This window comes from Neovison vison, chromosome 2 (assembly GCF_020171115.1).
Source record: "Neovison vison isolate M4711 chromosome 2, ASM_NN_V1, whole genome shotgun sequence".
NCBI classification, from domain to species: Eukaryota; Metazoa; Chordata; class Mammalia; order Carnivora; family Mustelidae; genus Neogale; species Neogale vison.
This window is the reverse complement of record NC_058092.1, coordinates 23,579,801-23,602,372: the sequence shown is the minus strand read 5'-3', so window position 1 is coordinate 23,602,372 and position 22,572 is coordinate 23,579,801. Positions and strand designations below refer to the sequence as shown.

Genomic DNA, 22,572 nt, shown 5'->3' with positions numbered 1-22,572 from the left:
ATGCACGCAGGCTTGTGCCTGGTGGTGGGAGCCAATGCCCACTGGCCAAGATGACAGCTAAGCTCCCGCCTGCATCCTGGACCATTCATGGTTACAAATCTTAACCAGTTCTCTAATCAGCTCTGGGAGAAGAGGTCATCTAATCATTACAGAAGAGAGGGCTTATACGTGATCTCCTAAGAAGGCTGTGACCTGTCGGGGCACTGTATCTCAGCTGGGCCTCTCTCCAAGGTCTGAAGTAACATATTAAATGTTTTTCTGTCAACTAATGCATACTTGGTGACTTGTAAGTCTAAATTACCAGGAAGAGGGATTATAGTAATAAGAACATTCAGCAGGTTTAAAACCAAACACACTTCCATTTAGTGCCAGGAATTTAAGCAGAGACCTGAAGTGGAACCAAGTGACTCACACAGTAGTAAATACAAAGTAAAGCAATGAACTTGGCTTTAGCTGTCTGGTTCAGTGGTCTGGCAGAAGTCACACACAAGCTCGGTCACTGCAAACAACGGTTTTCTGGCTGTTACTTGTAGCATGGGAGAATCACGTTAGGGGGAGTGGAAAAAGTGAGCACCACTTCTTACCATATTCTCCCTCATCCTGCTGGTCTCCCTTGGCCTGTGTTACACGCCGCAGGGATCACTCACCAGTCAGCCCAGGGCGGACCCAACAGGGAGGGGCCCATCCCTGTTCCAACTACAGCCAGACTTGCCTCCACAGCAGTACCTGTGGCTGCAACCTGGACTCCTGTGCAGGAATCTGGCTCTGGCAGTGGCAGCTGGAGAGGGTAACAGGACCTCCTGCCGAATGAAGGAAGTTGAAGTGAATGAATGGATGAGCTGCAGGGGTCACTTGCAAAGGGACCAGGAATGATAAGTTAACAAGTCATTCAGGCAGATGCTTTGACATCTAACTCCCAAACCTGCCTGCTGCATGAGGGGAAGCCATCTCCCGTGGATGAGGAGTCAGTGGGGTGGGAGGTCGTACTTGCACTACTGAGTCAGTCTGGGAGCCAGGGCTTAAGACACGAGGCTCCTGGTACCTCCTCCTCTCAACCACCCCCTCTACTCTTTCCACTCTCACTCCTTGTGCTTTTTCTTGTGCTTCTTCTTCTTCTTCTTCTTCTTTGCTGCCTTGCTATCTTTTGATGTGTGCCTTGCCCTCTTGCCTGTGTCACTCTCAGAGTCTGAGCTGTCCGAGTCAGACGACTTCCTGTCTCTATGTTTTTTCTTCTTCTTTTCCTGAAAAGAAAATTTAAAAGCAATGTTGCATGTATACATTTGCTTTAGAGTATCATGGCATATAATCAATAGGGGATCATTTAATAAATTATAAAGGAGGAACACCTGGGTGGCTCAGTTAAGTGACGGCCTTTGGCTCAGGTCATGATCCCAAGGTCCTTGGTTTGAGTCCTGCATCAGGCTCCTTGTTTAACATGGAGCCTGCTTCTCCCTCTGCCTGCTCTGCCTGCCCTTCCCCGTGCTTGTGTTCACTCTCTGACAAATAAAATATAAAAAAATAAAAATTTAAAAATTACAAAGCACTAATTAAAAAGAATAAGTAAAGTCTTCAAGTATTAATAAGACAAAATGCCCCAAATGGGTGAAAGGACCAAGTCATAATATAGTATGTATTCCAGATTCTGGGGCGCTTACCATACTATATAGTGTGTGCATATAATAAACATACACACATTTACATGTACCTGTATATATTTAAAATGCACAGAGAACAATAGAAAAGACTGACAACAAGTTATGTCAGGAATGAATGAATGGGGGAAAGAACATAGTCTTACTTTTTATTTCATGTAATTCTGTCCAGTTAGGTTAAAAAAAAGGCATCCTTACTTTTATTTAAAAAAAGCACAGGATACTGAGGAGGAAAGGAGTCCTTAGAGGTCACCCAGTCTGCCTGGAGACAGTGCCTCACATGCCCAGGGGCCTGTACTGGGTGGGAGCTCCAGGGCCCTGGACTCCTGCTCTGGTTTCCAGCAGAGGCCGCTGCCAGGGAGAACAGCTGCCATCAATGAGTACGGCTCCAGCTGCTGCCCTTGGTGTGCATCATCTCCAACACAACAACCTTGGAAGATTATAAGGATGAAGAGAAAAGCCCAGAAAGAACTTTCTCCGAACTACAAGCACCACAGGGTGCTGCTGAAGTAGCAACACCAACTCACACAAAAGATGGGCAGCAGATTCCCAGGCTTCTGTGCGCAGGGCTTCAAGCAGTTTTAAGCAACATGTAACCTTTTCCTTGAATTTCAAATGTTCCTACTGCCTCAGGAAGGTTTCTAAGAAGCAGAGACTGAGGGAGAACGAAGAGAGGGTACTGAAGAGGCGCAGCTCCTGCTCCCCCTACAGGCTCCCGACCTGGCAGATGGCCGTGTGCCTCAGGAGCCGGCCGTGAGAAAGGAGGGACGAACACCGAAGCAGGCGGTAGACCCAGACTTAAGTTCTGGCTCTGCCACTTCCGATCCTTCCTCTGTAACTCAGGACGAGTCACTTTATCTCCTGAGGCGTACTTTCCTCACGTGTGAAATGGAGAGGAGAATAGCACCCAGGCTGCCTGTCTGTGGTGAAGGGGTAATGAGGGAGTATCTACAGCTCCAGCTGAAAGCCGCCTGCCCCAGATCACACAGGGAGGGGTTTGCACACAGACTGGATGACTGGAAATCTCTTGAGCTTCCCTCGGAAGCACATGACCGGCCCCTCCCTCTACAGAGCAGTGGCAGGCCTCACGGTACAGTGGTCAGCGCCAACGATTTTGGAATAAGACAGAATAAAGTTCAAATTCCAGCTGCCACTTAATGGCTGTGTAACTTGGAACAGAGACTTAACTTTTTTGAACCTCAATTTTCCTTTCAGTAAACTGCATATAATAAATACTTAGTTCAAAGGATGCTGTGAGGATTAAACAAGATAAATACCAATTACCAGGCACTAAGTGCCTGATACACAGCAGGCAGTATGCCGCAGCTCTAAGTATTATTCTCTCATTTCAGAGAACTCCCAGAATGTTCTGACAGTCTAGCCACGTATCCACAGCAAATGAGTCAAAGTGTTGAGAGGAGATTACCCTAACCAGAATTCTTTCCTGACGTCTCCAGTGGAGTAGAGCGAGGGGACCAAAGTTTCCCAAGCCCCCATTACCAAGCAGTAGGAACCACAGCTAGGGGCAGTTGAGAACTGGCAAATCACTCGTTTGGCTTATGGGACTGCACCTTCCAGATGACGAGATCATGGAAGCCCATCATGGGGTACAGGGCTTGGGGAGCCTCACCAGATCCTGCCCCTGAGGTAGGACAGGGTCCTGGGAAAGTGAAGCACAGGTGGAGTGTGACACCCCTCCCCTCCAAGCCTGGCCTTCCCTGGATTAATAAATGAGCAAGGACAGTAGGAGTACTTTTTTTATGTCCAAAGAGCACTTTTCAAGCTTTCTGCATCCTTTATCTTATAATAAGAATCTGGTAAGGCCAAAAATTCAGGAATTATTATTCCCATTCTACAAATAAGAAAACTATAACTCAGAGAAGTAAAGTGAAGTGACCTCTCAGGTGATAAGGTCATTGTGCTTTCTAACTCAGAGTCTGGCATTATTTCATTTTCATCCCTCTCAAAAATGCAGGCTGTAAGAAGTCACATGCTGGGGTGCCTGGGTGGCTCCGTGGGTTAAAGCCTCTGCCTTCAGCTCAGGTCATGATCCCAGGGTCCTGGGATCGAGCCCCACATCAGGGTCTCTGCTCAGCAGGGAGCCTGCTTCCTCCCCTCTCTCTGCCTACTTGTGATCTCTGTCTGTCAAATAAAAAAATATATATATATGTATATATATATGTATGTTTAAAAAAAAAAGAAGAAGAATTCACAGGCTGTAAGGTGGACTCCCGCTAGAATACGGAAAGTGCTGAGGGGTGGTTAGTCTTCTAGACCTCAATCTCTGAACAAAGAAAATCTAGTCGTCCTCCAGCAGGTGGTGTCGATCACTTCAGCGGTTGGATAGGAGAAGATGGAGTACCAGAAGGGACACTGGATTCTGGTCCCTTGACTTCATCCAAGGGGGAAGTGGAACAGAAGATAAAGGGTAAGAAAGTGACCCTGGGCATAAGCCACTGGTAGAAAGGCCAGGAGGGGACATGGGAAAGAAGCCACTGCTCAGAACTGTTGTCCAGGAAAAGCCAATGTCTGATGACCATCCATTTTCTCTCATTCTGCAACAGGTCAGCAGCAGCCCAGCACAAGAAAAATAAACAAAAACTGAGAAAGGGGAATAACAGCAAACATTTATAAAGTACCTAATTTTACAGATGCTAAGCTGGGCACTTCGCACATACCTCCTCTAACCTTCACAACACATCCATTCAGTGGACATAATTATCCCTATATTTTCAGGAAAGAAAATGGTAAGTTCAGAGAGGTTGACAGACAAAGTGACTTGCCCACATGGTAGAACCGGGATCTGACTCAGGCTGGGTCCCAAAGTGGATGTTCTTTTCGCCTCATCTGCATTATGGGCAGCACTAACTTAGCGCCTCCCAACCAAAAGGCTCTGATTTTGGCCCAAAATCAACCAAGCAAGCATATGTTCTTTATCTGTTCTTAAGAATTACTCCTAATACGTAAATTGGGGAGGGTATGTGCTATGGTGAGTGCTGTGAAGTGTGTAAACCCGATGATTCACAGACCTGTACCCCTGAGGCAAATAATACATTGTATGTTAATAAAAATAATTTAAAAAAAAAGAATTACTCTTGAGAAATGATTGATTCTCAAACTGAGAAGTTCACTGGGGTAAACTTTTGGGAAGTAAGATAGAATGCAATTCCTGGATAGAACTTACCTGTAATTCAGCAGTTCGTTTACCATAGCTTGGAAAAGATAAGACCAGAAGAAAAAGGCTTATCAATCAACTCACAAATATGTATTTAATTTTACTACCTACAAAGCACTTTGGAGAGCACGAGTTGCATACTGTGTTGCTTAGGAGATAAGGAGAACACGCCAGTTTTTAAGAGAATTCAGAGTACCTACTAACCCACTGAGTAGTGTAGCCTGGCCCCTTTCCTCCAAGCCTGAGCCAACCTCATCAAACCAGGGAAAGAATAACTCCTTGTAACTATATAGTACATTCATTCAACAAATACTTATTGAGTACCTTTTAAGAGCCAGGAATATCTGCTAATTAATCTCTCTTAAAATAGTTGAGTAAGGTCAGAAATCAGGGATAATAAGCCTTCAAGAAACACATTATCTAATCAAAGATAAAAACTAATTAAGATACTAGGGAGTTCATGACAGTAACATAAGAAAAGTATAAAAACCATGTCACTGAAACAAGGGAAAAAGCCATCATGTCTGAGGAATCTGAGGTTGGTTTCATGGAAGATACGCAGGCGTCATGCTTCTGAAGCATGAATATGGTCTTGGCTGGTGGAATGGTGGTGGTAGTGTTGATGGAAGAAGGAAGTGGGGGCCTTCCAGCTAGATGGAAGTCAGAAAGAGGCAAATGCTTGAAATATCTTTCAACGAGCGACAAGCCACCACGAGCGACAAACCACATCCTGTGTAGCTATTTACTATGCACCAGATCCACCCCTTCTCTTGTATGCAAAGCCCTGGATCTGAGGATCATCCCCTCTCTCCTGTATCATCTCCCCCTCCTTCACCGATTCATCCCCCCCCCCAATAAATAAATATGCCGTAATAGTTCCCATTGAAAAAAACCTCCTGAACAACCTAACCACACTGTCACCCCATCGCTACTGAAACGGTTCTTGTCCAAGTTACCAATGACCTCCACAGGGCCAAATCCGTGGTTCTCATTTACTTGATTAATCAGTCATACCTTGACAGTCCATCTGCCTTAGAACACACTCCTCCCTAACTTCCACTACATTTTCTTACTTCTCTGCTAACTTCCCGGGCGGTTCTGTTTCAGTCTCCTTTGCTCGTCTGTCCCCACCTCCAGTTGGAGTCCTAACTCTAAAAGTTGGGACACGCTGGGGCTCAAGTGCTCAAAGTCTTGCCTTCTCCCTGTATTTACTCTCCAGGTGACCTCAGATATTTACTTAAATACCATCTGTATGTACTGACTCCTAAATTTGTATCTCTTATGTGGGCCTCTCCTCTGAACTCCAAACTACACATCCAGCTGCCTCCCCTTGGTAGGTGCACGTGGATGTGACAGGCCCTCTACCCCCTCTCACCTCCGCTTCCCTCCGGTCTTCATAGGTAGCATCTCAAACTAAAGCCCAAATGCTCCCCACACTCCTACCTACGTCTGCATCCCTTCTCCTCTCAACGCAAATCTTCAGTTACTCAGTCCAAAAACTCTGTGGGGTTATCCTCAATTGTTCTCTTTCCTACCTTACTACCAGTTACTCAGTCCAAAAACTTTGTGGGGTTATCCTCAACTATTCTCTTTCCTACCTTACATCTAATCCCTCAACAAATTCTGTCAGCTTTGCTGACTCCTCACTACCTCCAGCACCACCATCTCTTACCAGAATTATTAATATTGTCTACCAACTAGCCTTCTGCTTCCACCTTGCCTTCTGACTGCCCAGTTTCCACACAGAAGCCAGACTAATTCTCCTAAAAGGGAAGCCAGATCACATCGTCCCCCTGGTCAGACTTCTAACGACATCCATTTCCCTCTAACAGGACAGCTGCAATCCTCGTATTCTCCTAGAAGGCCCTCCATGATCCAGTTTCCCCTAACTTCCTCTCCTCTCCCTCACTTCACTCCACCTACTCCGACCTCCTTACTGTTACTGAAAGATACCAAGCTCATTCCGAACATCTGGCTACTACCCTTGGTGAAACACTCTTTCCACTTCTCAGAGGAGCTTGCTTCTTCTCTTTCTTCAAACATCCACCCAATGGCACTCTGAGAAAGGACTACCCTCACCACTCTATCTACAATGGTGAGTAGCCTCTCCCAACTACCCCCATTCCAGCACTCCCTATCTTTCATCATCAAATTAATTTTTCTCCATAGCACTTACCACTACTTGGCATATTAGTCTTATTTTGTATTTGTTTACCAGTTCATTGGGACCCCTGTTAGAGTGTAAGTGCCATGAAGGTAGGGACTCTACCTGTTTGTTCACTACTGTACCTGCAGTGACTAGAACAGAATTTGGCACATAGACACTTTTAACAAAGGAGGTTAAAGAACAGTTGTGTGTGGGAAGGAACTGGTCAGAGACGGTGCTGGGATTGTGAAGAATCTTCAAGGAACTCGGACTTTATTCCATAGAATGCGAATCACATAAGGCTTTTGAGCAGGACAACCTTGTGTTCTATCAGAATGGGTCCAGGATTGGCAACCTCTCTATCTCAAATAGGCCTGAAGAAGTTCTCTGGAAAAGGGGGAAAATCCAGTACTGCAGTCAAGGGATGACAACCCTTGATCTGTTCTTTTATAGATAGTAGAGCAGAGAGTAAATACAGTAGCAACATCAGAAGAAGAAAATTAGATTCTGGATCAAGTGCGGCTAAATTTCACTATAATTGTAGGCAGCCTGATCCTCAGTGCACATGCTTTCTTATACAGCACTGATTCAGAAAAATCCATGATGGCATATGATAAGTGAAAGAAAGAAGCCTGCAAAGTATAGGCCAAAGATTCATGGAAAGATCATCCAGGGCTTCACTACAAAAACCTCTATTTCTGTTTTGCCACCCACTTCATAGCCCATTTCCATTTTCAATACATAGTTTCCTCTTGTTATAATTATGCCCCAAAAAATGACTTACAATTTTCAGACACTTGGACAAAAATTGTCATGGTACTGAATGGGTATATAAGACCAAACCAAGGCATACTCGGTATGTGGACAACATGTGCATTCACTATGTTTGATTTGATTTAAAAAGGTGGGAGCCTCAGGGCTACAAGGATCCCATGCTCTTACCCCTGTTCCCTTCATTATTACCTTCCAGCAGCAACAGGACTCAGCCTCTGTTACTCTCCCAACTGAGGGCAGGTCTCACTGAGTGAAGGAACTAAGGAACTACAGATAGAGAGCTTGTGGACGCTGCCTATTCAAAGGTAGCTGGTAATGCAGTGCTAGGCATTATGTGGAACATGTGACATCCTTTCTTTATCTGGGGCCATTTCCTGGTTTCCCAACATGCCTAGTACCTTCTCCTTTACCTTAGATATTCTCTTCACCAGACTGCAAAAAGAAAGTGGGACAATGAAGCAGTCTAGTAAAGAAGCAGAAGTGAGAACTCAATAGCCCATTTCTGACTTTCTGGATCCAGTTCTGAGTGGCCCAACCACACTTGATTTCCTGTTGCTGGATTTCTATGTGATCCAATAAAACCCTTGGAGTGGGTGTCTGTCCTCTGCCCCCAGAAACACCCTGGGTCCTCATCTTTCTACTTATGCTTTTAGTTGCTTGAGTGTAGGTGTTGTATACAACCTTTAATTCATGGGACTTGCCCATCACATAGGCTTCCACACACTGAGCATGCTTGCTACCCATTAATTTATTCGGCAACATGGACTCCTGAAGGCATTTCCCCTCAGATGAACCTACTCAGTTCTACATGTGGTTCCCAGAGCCAACCAGTGCTAGAACGGGTGTCTGAATCTGCCACTCTCACAAACCCAAAACATCCATTTCCAGTAGGAGTTTCCTCTGGTAAGGAAAGTCAATCTCCTATTGAAGTCAAAGATTTAAAGGGTAGGGGTCCCTGTCTGGCTCAGTCAGAGGAGCATGTACCTCTTGATCTCAGAGTCATGAGTTTGAGTCCAACATTGGTCTTAGAGATTACTTAAGGAAGTTTTAAAAATTATAAAAAAAAAAATGATTTAGAGGGTAAAAGGAAACAGATAGGAGGCCTAGAATCTTGATTTATTGTTGTGAACAGAAATAGAACCATAGGGGAAAAAGAAATAGATCAACAGATAATATCAAACGGTCGCTAAGAGTAGCTGGCGACAGAGTAAAACTGACCTTGTGAGTCCTGATAAGTCAAGCACCTACCAGTGCACAACAGACATGCTCAAGTACTCAATACACATCTGTTGAGTAAATAACTGGGGCACTGTGAGCTAATGGCTGAAGCGCAGTAGAGAAAAAAAGAACACAGGGCTAGCAATCTGAAGGTCTGGGTTCTTATTTTGAATCTATCTCTGGTAGTTGTGTAGCTTCAGGTGAGACATTCCTTTCCATTTTCCTAATATGTAAAATGGAACAGTAACACCTAGTCTGGCTACTTCATTGGGGTGTATAAAGATAAAACAAAATAAAAAACATGAAGATATTTTACAAACCATCAGCACTAAACAAATACAAGGCATCAAAGATCATGAAGGGATTAACAATGAGGTGAAAAGACAATGATGCTAGATGAAACCCTGGTAGAAACGGGCGGGCAGAGGGGATCAAGGGGGAACTTTTAAACATTTCAACTCCCTAGACCACTTTTTTTTTTTTTAAAGATTTTATTTATTTATTTGACAGAGAGAGAGATCACAAGTAGGCAGAGAGAGAGAGGAGGGAGCAGGCTCCCCGCTGAGCAGAGAGCCCAATGTGGGACTCGATCCCAGGACCCCGAGATCATGACCTGAGCCAAAGGCAGCGGCTTAAACCACTGAGCCACCCAGGGACCCCCTAGATCACTTTTTAATCAAAGACAACTCATGAGTTAGAAGTTCAAATACACAAAGGCACTTTAGAAAATAATAATAATAAATAATAAAGTATGACGATTATTACTGCCATGGTTCATCAGACCATTCCTCTACTAAGTGAAGAGTGATGGGGGGTAAGATAACAGGTTGACTAAGCAGTTCATATAAGAGCCTCATACCTAGCAGATCCTTAATAACTGTTTTGGTGAAATGAAATACATATTTCAAAGCAGCTTTAGAAACAAAGCAATAACTCATATGTATTAAGCAGTGCAAACCAACTTAACCAAAGACCAACAGAAGTGAAATATCCACAGAACCGCTTTAGGAATCTGACATATATTGTTTACTCACTAAAAGGCTGAAAGAGAAAGAACAATCCTTGAAACAGATATATAAATAGAACAGCTGTTAAATACCCAGCTCTATTAAAAAGTTAAATCACCTGTTTGCAGAGATGATCTTAAATGCAGAAAATCCTAAAGATTCCATAAAACAACTGTTAGAACTACTAAGTGAATTCAGCAAAGTTGTAGGATACAAAATCAACACCCCAAAATCAGTTGCATTTCTATACATTAACTATATATATCCACATTTGTATATACACATATATTTGCATATATGTGTATATACATATACATTTGTATGTATACATATTTTTTTGTGTGTGTGTTTGTGTATTTCTTTCTATACATTAACAATGCGCAATCCAAATAGGAAATAAAGAGAACAATTCAGTGACAATAGCATTAAAAAAGAATAAACTTCACCAAGGAGGCAAAAAGACTTGTATACAGAACACTGCAAAACGCTGCTGAAAGAAATTAAGGATAACACAAATAAATAGAAAAATATCCACATTCGTGGACTGGGAGACTTAATATGGTTAATATCCCAATACCACACAAAGCAATCTACAGATCTCATGCAACCCTATCAAAATCCCAATAATATTTTTTGTAAAAATAAAAAAATCCATCCTAAACTTCATCTGGAATCTCAAGGGACCACAACAGTTAAAATAATCTTGAAAAAGAAGAACAAAGTTAGGGGACTGACCTTTCCCAATTCCAAAACTTCCTACAAAGTTAGAGTAATCAAAATAGTGTGGCAGAGCATACAGAGATGAGCAGACCAATGGAATAGAGTAGTCAGCCAGAACTAAAACCTTACATATACGGTTAAGTGATTTTTAACAATGATGCTAAAACCAGTCAGTATGGAAAGGGCAGTTCTTTTGAAAAACTGGTGCTGGGAAAACTGGAAAGATCCACATGCCCCCCCACCCAAAAAAAAAAAAAAGTTGGAGTCACACCATATACCAAAAAAACCCCTTAAAATGGGTCAAAGACCTAAATATAGAAGTTAAAACTATAAAACTCTTAGAAGAAAACAGAGGGGGGAAGCTTCATGACAGGATTTAACAATGGTTTCTTGAGTATGACACCAAAATTATGGGAAACAAAAGGAAAAAGTTGGTAAGTTGGACTTTAACAAGATTAAAATTTTTGTGCATCAAAACACATGATTACAGGGATGCCTGGGTGGCTCAGTGGGTTAAAGCCTCTGCCTTTGGCTCAGGTAATGATCCCGGGCCCTGGGATGAAGCCCCACACTGGGTCCTCTGCTCAGCAGGGAGCCTGCTTCCCTTCCTCTCTCTCTCTCTGCCTGCCTCTCTGCCTACCTGTGATCTCTGTCAAATAAATAAAATCTTAAAAACACACACACACACGCACACATGATTACAAGAATGTACTTCACAACACCGTGAAAAGCCATACACTTAAAAGTGGCTAATATGGTAAGCTTTAGGTGTGTTTTTTAAAAATGTAAATCCGGGGGTAGGTGAGTGGCTCAGAGGGTTAAGTGTCTGCCTTTGGCTCAGGTCATGATCCTAGGGTTCCTGGGATCGAGTCCCACACTGGGCTCCCTGCTCAGCAGGGGCCTGCCTCTCCCTCTGCCTCTGTCTCTCGTGAATAAAAAAATAAAATCTAAAAATAAAATTAAAAATAAAAATGTAAATCTGGAATAAAAACAGGACACTATCAACAGATTAAGACAATTCAACAGATTGACAAGTCACAGAATGGAAGAAAATATTTGCAGGAAGTCACACATCTAATTAAGGAATGGTATCTAGAACATATAATGAACTACTTGAATCTAGTGTCTACTTACCCAGTCTCTGACCACAAAGCCCGTTTTTAAGCACCAGCCACTCGTAGCTGACAGGTGCCGGGCTGTGCTATATGCCACCACGGTGCTCAGAGTTTCACATGCATCACCTCATCCTAACAACCTTATGAAGTAGATGCTTATCCCTCCCATTTTACAAACAGGGAAACAGATTCAGAGAAGCTAGTAATTACACTAAGATCCACAGTGAGGAGATGGCTGAGATCAGAACACAGGCAATGTGTCTCACAGCCCAGGTTCTGAAGTGCCACTCTCCACTGCTGCCCCAAATCCCTCCACATCCACCTGACGTGATACTAGATCACACTGCAAATGAGCACTACAAGACCGTGTGGCAAACATGGAAAGATGCTCATGACAAGGTAAAAAGGGAGGAAATAAAATGGTATATACATCTTTACCGTATCTAGGTAAAATGTGCATCTGAAAACAGTTGGTGGAAAAAACGTGCCCCAGCAGTATAGACCCTGGTAAAGTAGTGAGGTTATGGGTTGCCTCTCTTTTGCTGTACATTTCAATAATGAGGTTATAAATAGTGGAAACGTCTCTTTTCCCTCTTTAAATCAGTCCTCAGACCTCTATGAAAAAGGCTCTAGGAACACCAGCATGAAAAATAAAGGTATGTCTAAGTCCTGTGTTCAAAAATAAGCAATCTTGCCAGCAGTACGGGTCTGAGGTTGTTGCCTCTGTGAGGGAGCTGAGCTAAGTCTGGCAATGCTGAAGGTTTGCCTCTGGAAGGCAGTGCCTGAAGTAGGTAGGGTTTATACATTTCTATGTCTTTGGAAATATAGGAGAATAGTACCAAACTAAAATAATATCCCCACTGCTCAAAATCAGTGTTTTCCAAGTGCCATTCCTATAATATTGCCACAATTAAAAAAAAATTTTTAAAGATTTTATTTCTTTATTAGACAGAGATCACAAGTAGGCAGACAGGCAGGCAGAGAGAGAGAATGGAGGAAGCAGGCTCTCCGCTGAGCAGAGAGCCTGATGCAGGGCTCGATCCCAGGACCCTGAGATGATGACCTGAAGGCAGAGAAAGAGACCACACATGGGGGTGGGGGCAGAGAGGGAGAGAGAGAATCTCGGTCTCTACTGAGTGAGGAGCCCAACTCATGGCTCAATCCCACAACCCTGAGACAATGACCTGAGCTGAAATCAAGAGTTGGACGCTTAACTGACCAAGCCACTCAGGTACCCCTTAATTTTTTTTTTTTTTTTAAATTTGACAGAGAGAGAGATCACAAGTAGGCAGAGAGGCTGGCAGAGAGAGAGGAAGGGAATCAGTCTCCCTGCTGAGCAGAGAGCCCGATGTAGGGCTCAATCCCAGCACCCTGGGATCATGACCTGAGCTGAAAGCAGAGGCTTTAACCCACTGAGCCACCCAGGCGCCCCACCCTTTAAAGTTGTTCTTAAAATCTGATTTATTTCCACTTTAAGAAAAACAAAAATGCTTTACTAAAAGGGAAACTTTGTAACAACAACTATAAATAGAAAGCCTGAATCCCATGCTTTAAGTGGAAGGTAACTATAAAAATAAATATATTTAAAAAAAAAAACAATGCTTTGGCTAAATATAATTTACTGCCTACTAAAAGCAGTAGCTGGTAGGTTTAGACAGTTTGTTTTCACAGGAGGCAGTTTGGATTTTATTTTAAGTACTGTGGAAAATCACTGAAGGGTTTTATATAGGAAGACATGTGGTGTGACTGGATATCTTAATAATTCTCTCTTGGAAATTTTTTTAAAAATGAGAAAGACATAGAACTGAACTGAACAACACCATCACCTACTTTTACCTAAATGACAATTAACAAACACTACTCCCTAATGGAATCCTGTGCACTACTGGTAGGAATGATGCAGTCACTATGAAACACAGTGCAGTGGTTCCTCAAAAAAAGAAAAAAAAAATTAAGTCAGAACAAAATTACCACATAATCCTGAAATTCCAATTCCCGGTATATACCCAAAGGAACTGAAAGCAGGTCTTGAAGAAATATTTGACCCAACTATGTTCATAGCAACATTATTCACAATAGCCAAAAGGTGGGAGCAACACAACGGCCAACAACAAATGAAAGGATAAGCAAACCGTAGTGTGTACACATAATGAAATACTATTTAGTCTTAAAAGGGGAGGAAAATGACCCATGCTATATATCCTCAGGATAGTTTACTAAGTCAAATAAGCCAGTCATAAAAAAACCAAATACTGGGATGCCTGGTAGCTCAGCTGGTTAAGAGTCTGCCTTCAGTTTGGGTCATGATTCCAGGGTCCAGATCCTTGCTCAGTGGGGAGCCTGCTTCTCTCTCTGCCTGCTGCTCCCCCCTGCTTGTGCTCTACCTCTCTGACATATAAGTAAAATCTTTAAAAAAAAACAAAAAAAAAAGAAGACAAATACTGTGTTATTCCACTTACAGGAAATACCTAGGTATCTCTGTCTACCTAAATCATAGACAGAACGTCACGTGGAATTGTCTAAAATTTCTGGATATAAGAGACTCCATTTTGAAGCTCTATTTTCCTTTCCAAATTGATGGGCTCTTGAACGGGGACAGAAGCAGCAATTGCTGTATATGCAGCTGCTCGTACCACTCTAACAGACCGACTGGTATTTGATCACATGAGGACAGGGAAGGTAATTATGACATGCCAGTGACAGTTCTACTTGATAGCACTGATAAAATAATCAAGAAGACAGGCATGAGAAGTGGCTCAGCTGGTCAGCACCAAACTAGCAGGGTCTGTTCTTCTCTTCTTCAGCTACATCGTGTAATTACATCTTTCCTTCTCTCTCAGAAAAACCCTTGGCGTTCCGTAAATGAGTGACACAAATCTGTGATCTACTAATTGCAATTCTGCGATCCCAAATAAAGGCCTGTGTTCTTTTTCACGTTCACCTCTTTTTCTCACTTGATGGTAGAATGGTGGTTCCCAGGTGCCAGGGAGAAAGAATGAGGAGTCAGTGTTTAATGGGCACAGTTTCAGTTTTGCAAAACGAAGAGTTCTGGAGGTGGACGATGGTTATGACCACACAACAATGTGAATTTACTTAATGCCAAAGAACTGCACACGTAAAAAAGCTATGGGTGCCTGGGTGGTGCAGTCAGTTGAGTGCCAACTCTCTCGGTTTCCGTTCAGGTCGTGATCTCAGAGTCGTGAGATTAAGCCCCATGTGGGGCTCTGGGCTACGATTCTCTCTCTTAGCTCCTCCCACTCACTCTCTAAGATAAATAAATAAATCCTTTTTAAAAAATGGTTAAGATGGTAGATGCCTGGGTGGCTCAGTCGGTTAAGTATTGACTCGATTTTAGCTCAGGTCATGATCGCAGGGTGGTGAGATCAAGACCTTGCATAGAGCTCCTAGCTCAGCAGGGAGTCTGCGTGAGACTTTTCTTCCTCTGCCCCTCCCACACATGCACACATGTGCACGTGCGCTCTCTCTAAAATAAAATAAATAAATCTTTAAAAATAAGAATGGGTGGGCACCTGGGTGGTTCAGTGGGTTAAGCCTCTGCCTTTGGCTCAGGTCATGATCTCAGGGTCCTGGAATCAAGCCTCGCATCGGGCTCTCTGCTCAGCAGGGAGCCTGCTTCCTCCTCTCTCTCTGCCTGCCTCTCTGCCTACTTGTGATCTCTCTCTCTCTCTCTAGAGAGAGAGAGAGAAAGGAAGACAAAGAAAGAAAGAAAGAAAGAAAGAAAGAAAGAAAGAAAGAAAGAAAGAGAGAGTAAGAGGGTGGGGGGCACCTGGCTGGCTCTGTTGGAAGAGCACATGACTCTTGATCCTGGGGCCGTGAGTTTGAGCCCCATGTTGGTTATAGAGATTACTTAAATAAATAAAACTTAGAAAAATTTTAAGTAGTTAAGATGGTAAAATTTATGTTATGGATATTTTACCACAATTTAAAGAAAACAACATTAACACTAAATGCAAAGCCTATAGATTTTGGCTTGAGCAACTCAGAGAATGGTGATCTATTCACTGAGATAGGGCAAAATGCGGAAGGAGCAGCTTTGGATAGAAAAATTAAAGAGCTTTGGGGTGTGTTAAGCCTGATGCAAAACAAACTTGACAATTAGATGAAGATGTCAAGTAGGCAGATGGAGTTCTAAATCTGAAGTGCCAAAGAAAATCAGGGGTAGAATTACAGATTTGGATAAAAATAATGATACAAATACTTAATCTGGGTATTATTACTATGTAAGTAGTATTCAAAACCATAGGACAGATGAAATTACCCAGAGAGGAGGTGGTCAGAGAACAGAAGGGAGTAAGAAGACAGCCTTGGAGCACCCCAACATTCAGAGTTAAAGCAGAGAGCAAAAAAGTCATAATAATGAAGAGAATCAAGTAGTGAGATGAAGATGTTTTAAAAAAAAAAAAAATCAGATGCCTAGACCCAACTCCTGGGAACTAAGAGGTGAAAGGCAAATAAAATGTCCCTTGGCTAGTTTAATAGTCTGTGAGTGAGAGACAGGAGAGAGTGCAGCACATGGTAGAAGGAATGGGAAGGAGGAGAAAAGAATACTTAGTGCCATTAACAGGACCCAGTGACTGAACAGATACGGGATGGAAAGGAGAGGAAAAAAATGACATGCTGGTTTCCTTCTGGCAGGTTATTACTGTCATTAAAATAAGTAATACAAGATAGAAGGACAAAAACAAGTAATAACAAGATAGAAGGATGGTGTTGTTTTTATAGTGGGTGTGTGGGTGTGTGGGTGTGTGTGTGTGTGTGTGTGGGTGTGTGTGTGGGGGGTGTGTAGGGAGGAGGGCTGAAGAAGACAGAATGGTAGTCATGACAGCCAACATTAATTAAGCACTTAACTTGTCAGTGTTTTCTATGTATCTTGGGGAGCTGGGCATGCCCTCACAAGGAACAATGTCATCAAAGACCACAACAATCCTCCTTTGAAAATTAAGGAGGGCCCAAAGTTACACAGGTGGTCTATAACACAGAGGGCCTCAAACCTGGGTCTGAGGGACTCTAAGCCAAAGTCTGAGGTACCTGTGGGATACTAGTTAGGGATGTGGGAGCCATCAAGGCAGTTAAAGTCTTATGAGGAATGTGATCACCAGGGAGAGAACATACAGATCAAGAAACTATTATTCATATACTTAGCTAGTTCTTAAAATGGTATAAAGGGCCTTTTCCTCTCCTATAAAATGAAGTAATGCTTAATTTGTAGGGAATGCCCATTGAAGACAAGGACCTGATCATAGTTTTTTTATTCCTAGGGTTGCACTACCTGGAACAAAAAGACCACTCAACAAAAAATTGCTGAAGCTTTTAAAAAAATAAAATGAAACAAAAACCCAATAGCTGGACACAATTAGAAAGATAATACACAATATGAGAACAACTATTTCCTGAACAAACTACAGCACAGTTTTTTTCCGTTCCCTCTCTGGCTGGCATGCAACAAATGCCCTGTCTTTTTCAGCACCATAATAATGTCTGTTTTATGAACTGTTCTGCTGTAATCAGTATTCAGGAGACAGAACTCTGTGAGACAGGCACTCTTATCCACCACTGGGAACAGAGAAGTACTTTCTGGAAAGACAATTTGATAAAATGTATCAAGAGCCTTAAAGCCCTAACTCAGTAATCTTACTTAGGCATTCATCCAAAGAAAACAGTAAGAGATATGGCCAAAGACTTCAGGTGAAAGTAATAAAAATATCCAACAATAGAAAAATTATTAAATAAACCATCATACAGTCATAGGGTAGAATATTGTATGTTGTTCTTAAATCAAGTTTTTGAACATTTAAAAATATTGGAAAATTAGGGGACGCCTAGGTGGCGCAGTTGGTTAAACGACTGCCTCCAGCTCAGGGCGTGATCCTGGAGTCCCACGATCGAGTCCCACATCAGGCTCCCAGCTCCATGGGGAGTCAGCTTCGCTCTCTGACCTTCTCCTCGCTCATTCTCTCTCTCACTGTCTCTCTCTCTCAAATAAATAAAATAAAATCTTTAAAAAAAAAATATTGGAAAATTATTTTGATACATATAATGAAAAAAGAATAATATAAACTAGACCTAGTACAACCATAATTTTGTGTTTAAATGTAGATGTAGGTATCTATCATCATTACCAAGTAAAAAGATTGGAATGTACCAAACATACTGTAAGTCTCTTTGGTTGGAAAGATTACAGGAGATCCTAATATTCTTTTTTTTTTTTTTTAAATATTTTATTTATTTATTTGACAGAGAGAGATCACAAGTAGGCAGAGAGGCAGGCAGAGAGAGAGGAAGGGAAGCAGGCCCCCTGCTGAGCAGAGAGCCCGATGTGGGACTCGATCCCAGGACCCTGAGATCATGACCTGAGCTGAAGGCAGCGGCTTAACCCACTGAGCCACCCAGGAGCCCGATCCTAATATTCTTTATGTTTTTCAGGACTTCTAAAATTTCTGCAAAAAGTACATTTTTATTCTATTTTTTTAGTACATTTTTATTTTAAAACCCTAAAAAATATGATAAATAAAAGCAAGACAGCACTCACCTTCTTTCTTTTTCTAGAAGAATTCCTCGTGGGGTCAGGCTTCTCAAAGTCTGCTGACTTTGCCTCTTCCTTCTCCTCTTCCTCATCAGGTATCAGAGAATATTTGGTCCCTCCTGGTTGCATAAAACAATCCTTCGCAAAGTGGCCTGCAGAAGAGAGGTAAAAAAGGTAGGGAGGGGAGAAGTAGCCTCTCCTCTTGGCAGGTGGAGCTTCCCCAGAGGCTCCTGAAAGGGGCTGGTTGGTTGAAGAAGTATTACTGAGTTCATTCAGAGCAGCTGCTGGATTCCAAGCAGATTTTCTGTCACCTCAAGATGGCATTGCCCACTCAACCAGAGCCAGACCAGCAGCTGGTCCTAGAGCTGTGGGAGACCCTGGCACTGCTTTGGAAATGGCAGAGGAAGCAGGCTTTTGCTGCCTTCCATTAGCAAAGGGGCTTAGTAATTTTTAAAGATCTGCTTGGAACTTATTCCCGACATTGAAAGGCTGCTCCAGAGGGCAGAATGCTTAGCTGAGCGAGCCAAGTGGCAGGCCAAGCCCTACAGAAAGAGAGCTCTTCGGCAGCTGGCAGGAAGGTGGCATTCACATCCAAACTAACACATTGAGAGACAGGCAGTCACCTGGGGCACTCAACACTCACACTGTCAGGTTTGGCAAGGGCCTTAGATTAGAGATCATCAAATCCAGCACTGCGTGTGCAGATATAAAGACCCGGAGTAGAAAAGTAGCTCAAGGTCACAAAAAGAGCAGCAGAGCTCAAACTTACTCCAGGTCTCATGCCTCCCTGTTCAATGCTGTCCCTGCTGCATCAAAACCAACCACCTAGGGCCTGACCTTTGCTAACTAAGACAAATTCCATCTCTCATTATTCTTCTCTGCCTCATGTAACACCTGGTTGGACATAAGCTGAAGTTAAGAGGACCCACCCTCCCTGAACCTTCGCAGCCGTTTAACAGCTACTACAGAGCTGATTTTATCCAAGCCTGTGTAGACCCTATTTCAGAGGCACAGATGATCCCAAGAGATCATCAAAAAGCTATGCGTAAACTGCTTTGCAACTCTGGATCCAGAAGCTAGATGGTGCCTGAAAGGGGAATACAGCATAGTTTTTCAAATATCTGGAATGATTACACAATTCCCCTAAGGAGGTACGCTTTCCATTTTTCTTTTTTCCTTCCTCCCTCTACATTAATGGTAAGTAGGGGCTTAACTCCCACACCAATCAGGGCACAAATCCGCTACCAACTGGTGTAGAAAAATCAAGAAAGCCGGGTAAATATAAGGCAAGGGAGAAGGGGTGACAAATTGAGGTCACTCTGAACATGAGACGCTGGCAATCCCTCTCATGATAGGTCTGACGAGGGAAGTCAGACTGAGAGCGCTCTGGATCACCTGAGCAGGACCAGAAGAAACCTGAGCGAGCAGCTAGCCTGGGTTCTTTAGTACTAAAAGGAGACTGTATTCAGAAGTCTAAAGTTAAAGAAACAAGAAGAGCAAGAAAGGGTCTGACTCGGATCCTTGAGCAATGTATTTCCAAATCACTTCATTTTTGCTGCAGAATAGTAATGGTCCTTGGAGATAAAAATTTACAGTGCTAACCATAATCCAACACTCTCCCCGCTTCGGTTGCAGTACATGGGGATCTTGCCCACACAGGGTGTCAACCATGGGTGGGGGTGAGGTGGACAGCAGAGTATCCAGCAGGGCCAGCATTCAGAAGAGGACACAGAAAGGGCATGAACTCTGGTAAGAGTCTAGGAGGATTAAGAGCACGAGCAGGTGAGGCCATCACTGACTAAAAAGCAGGGTGAGCCACACCCAAAATAGGCGACCTCCCCCACCTAGTGAAGGTCCATCACAAGGAGGAAGGACTGGCAGAGGCTTCACCTTACCTTTACAGCCACACTTCTTGCAGGTGGTGTTCAGGACAGCCTCGAGGGTGATCTTCTGCCCAGTGTAATCCTGGAAGGACCGCCGCCGCCTCTCTTCTTGTCTGTAACGAAAAGGATACTGACTGTTGGCCTTCTTAAGAGATGGGGCCAGAGATACTAGAAGGTAATGCTGTATGCTGGGTTTTTGTTCTGTCCTTGGCAGGCAGAAGGGAGAAGAAGGAAAAGTGTCCTGCATGGGGAGACACGCGGGGAAAGCAACAACATGAAACAGATATTTTTAAAAATTCAGGACAGGCTCTGAATTAGTAATTATGAATGAGATGCCTTCAGCTCACCAATGCACAGAGGATGAAGATATAATTACCTCGCTAAGCCCCCAGTAACCCTGACACAGTCAACCCCGGGTTTAAAAGACCTTCAAAGACTTCCTAGACCATCAAGCTTAAATTCCTTACTGTGGTACTTGAGGCCTTCCATGATCTGTCTCTAACCTGCTTCTCCAGCCCCAACTTAACTTGCATGAGATTTGCTAGCCAAACAGGACTAGTTGACTGTCTCCAGATGGTTCAATGCCCTTGCTCATAGTTCCCTCTCTCCGAAATGCTGCTTCCCCTCTTTCCTCCCACCTCACCACCCCCAAACATTTCAAAGCTCAGCTTAGTCACCACCTCTCCTTCTATCAAGTTGTCTCCTGAGGACCTCAGCCAGAATTCATCTCTTTGTTCACATTCCTCTATCATTTCTTAAAAATTCTACGTTTATTACTAAAGTATAATATAGGCACAAAGTGTTTATAAGCATACAGCTTGATTGGTTTTCACAATTTGAACATACCCAGGAAACCCTCACTCCAATAAGGAAACAGAACATTGCCAGCACCTCCAAGGCCCCTCCAAGGTTAATCACTATGCTTGTTTCTAACAGCATAGATTAATTGTATCAGTTTTTGAAAATTGTGTAAGTGGAATCATACAGTATGGATCCTTCTGTGTCTGGCTTCTTTCACTCTTGTGAGATCTATCCATATTGCTGTGTGCAGCTGTAGATAACTGATTCTCGTTGCCATAAAGTATTCTGCTGTTGATGGATACCTGAGTAGCTTCTACTATGAACAATACTTCTTCTATGAACTTTCTAGCCCATCTTTCGGTGACAGATACAGATACCCATTTCTGTTGGGAAATGCCCCGTTCCCGGTAGGAGTGGAACACTATACTGGGTTGTAGGGCATCAGAGGTAGCAAGCACTGCCAGCCAGTTTTCTATAATGTTTACCAATTACACTCCTGCCAGCAGCAGAGCCTATACACCCCAGATGTCTCTCTTTGACCTTTACCATAACACATGGTACCCGCACAGAGTAGGTACTCAGAAATGTTTGACAGAAGAATGTCTGTCACTCTGGATCACTCTTTTTTTCAAACTCAAACTGTAGTCTATATACACTGCAGTCCTAGCATATATTGCCTAAATAAAGTCCTAGCCCTTTATTGCCTGACACATTAATGTTTCTTCTCTAGATTGTGAGCCCTTTCTGCAGTATCTTACTTATGTTTGTTTCCTCACACCTTAGCCCAAAGCTTGGCAAGCAACAGCATCAATAAATGTTTGCTGAGGGACGCCTAGGGGGCTCAGTCATGAAGCGTCTGCCTTTGGCTCAGATCATGATCCCAGAGTCCTGGGACCGGACCCACATGGGCTCCCTGCTCAGCAGGAGCCCGCTTCTCCCTTTACCTGCTACTCTCCCTGTTTGTGTGCGCGCTCTCTCTCTCTTTCTGCCAAACAAATTAATAAAATCTTTTTTAAAATAAAATAAAGTAAAACTTAAAAATATTTGTTAAAATCTCTATGCTCTTGGGGCACCTGACTGAGCATCCAACTCTTGGTTTCAGCTCAAATCTCAATCCTGGGGTCATGGGATCAAGCCCCGCATCGGGCTCTGCACTCAGCAGGGATTCTGCTTGATATTCTCTCTGCCTCTGTCCCTCCCTCCACTCATGCGCTCTCTCTCTCAAAGAAATAAATCTTTAAAAAAAATTCTGTGCTCTTGCCTCCAAATATTTTTCCTTACCCTGAACCTCTTTAACTTTGAACTTTGACTTCACCTAAGCTTTTCCAACTATTCACCAAGTCTATAGAGTCCAGCAAAACCAAAAATATTTTGCCAAAAAAGCTGCATTACCCAGAGAAACACAGGATGACAGCATCAGAACAGAACAAAACTACCCACCTGATGCATTTTAGCTAATAGTTTCATGGGATACACTGGTTCTGGAGAGGAAACAGAAAGACCAGTATACGCCATATTCCGTCCTGGTCCTTCTTCA

General features: G+C 43.1%; 1 protein-coding gene across 1 annotated transcript in view; it reads right to left on the bottom strand.

Moving 5' to 3' along the window:
- Nucleotides 1-339: 339 nt before the first annotated feature.
- The window catches only part of ZCCHC17 (zinc finger CCHC-type containing 17), a 55,329-nt gene continuing 33,096 nt past the window's right edge, over nucleotides 340-22,572 (bottom strand). Inside the window, exons 6-8 of the mRNA XM_044237646.1 lie at nucleotides 20,247-20,347; nucleotides 18,358-18,503; nucleotides 340-1,241 (exon numbers count right to left, since the gene is read on the bottom strand). Of these exons, the coding sequence (XP_044093581.1) occupies nucleotides 1,080-1,241; nucleotides 18,358-18,503; nucleotides 20,247-20,347 (409 nt within the window). The 3' untranslated portion in view covers nucleotides 340-1,079. The remainder of the gene's footprint in view (nucleotides 1,242-18,357; nucleotides 18,504-20,246; nucleotides 20,348-22,572) is intronic.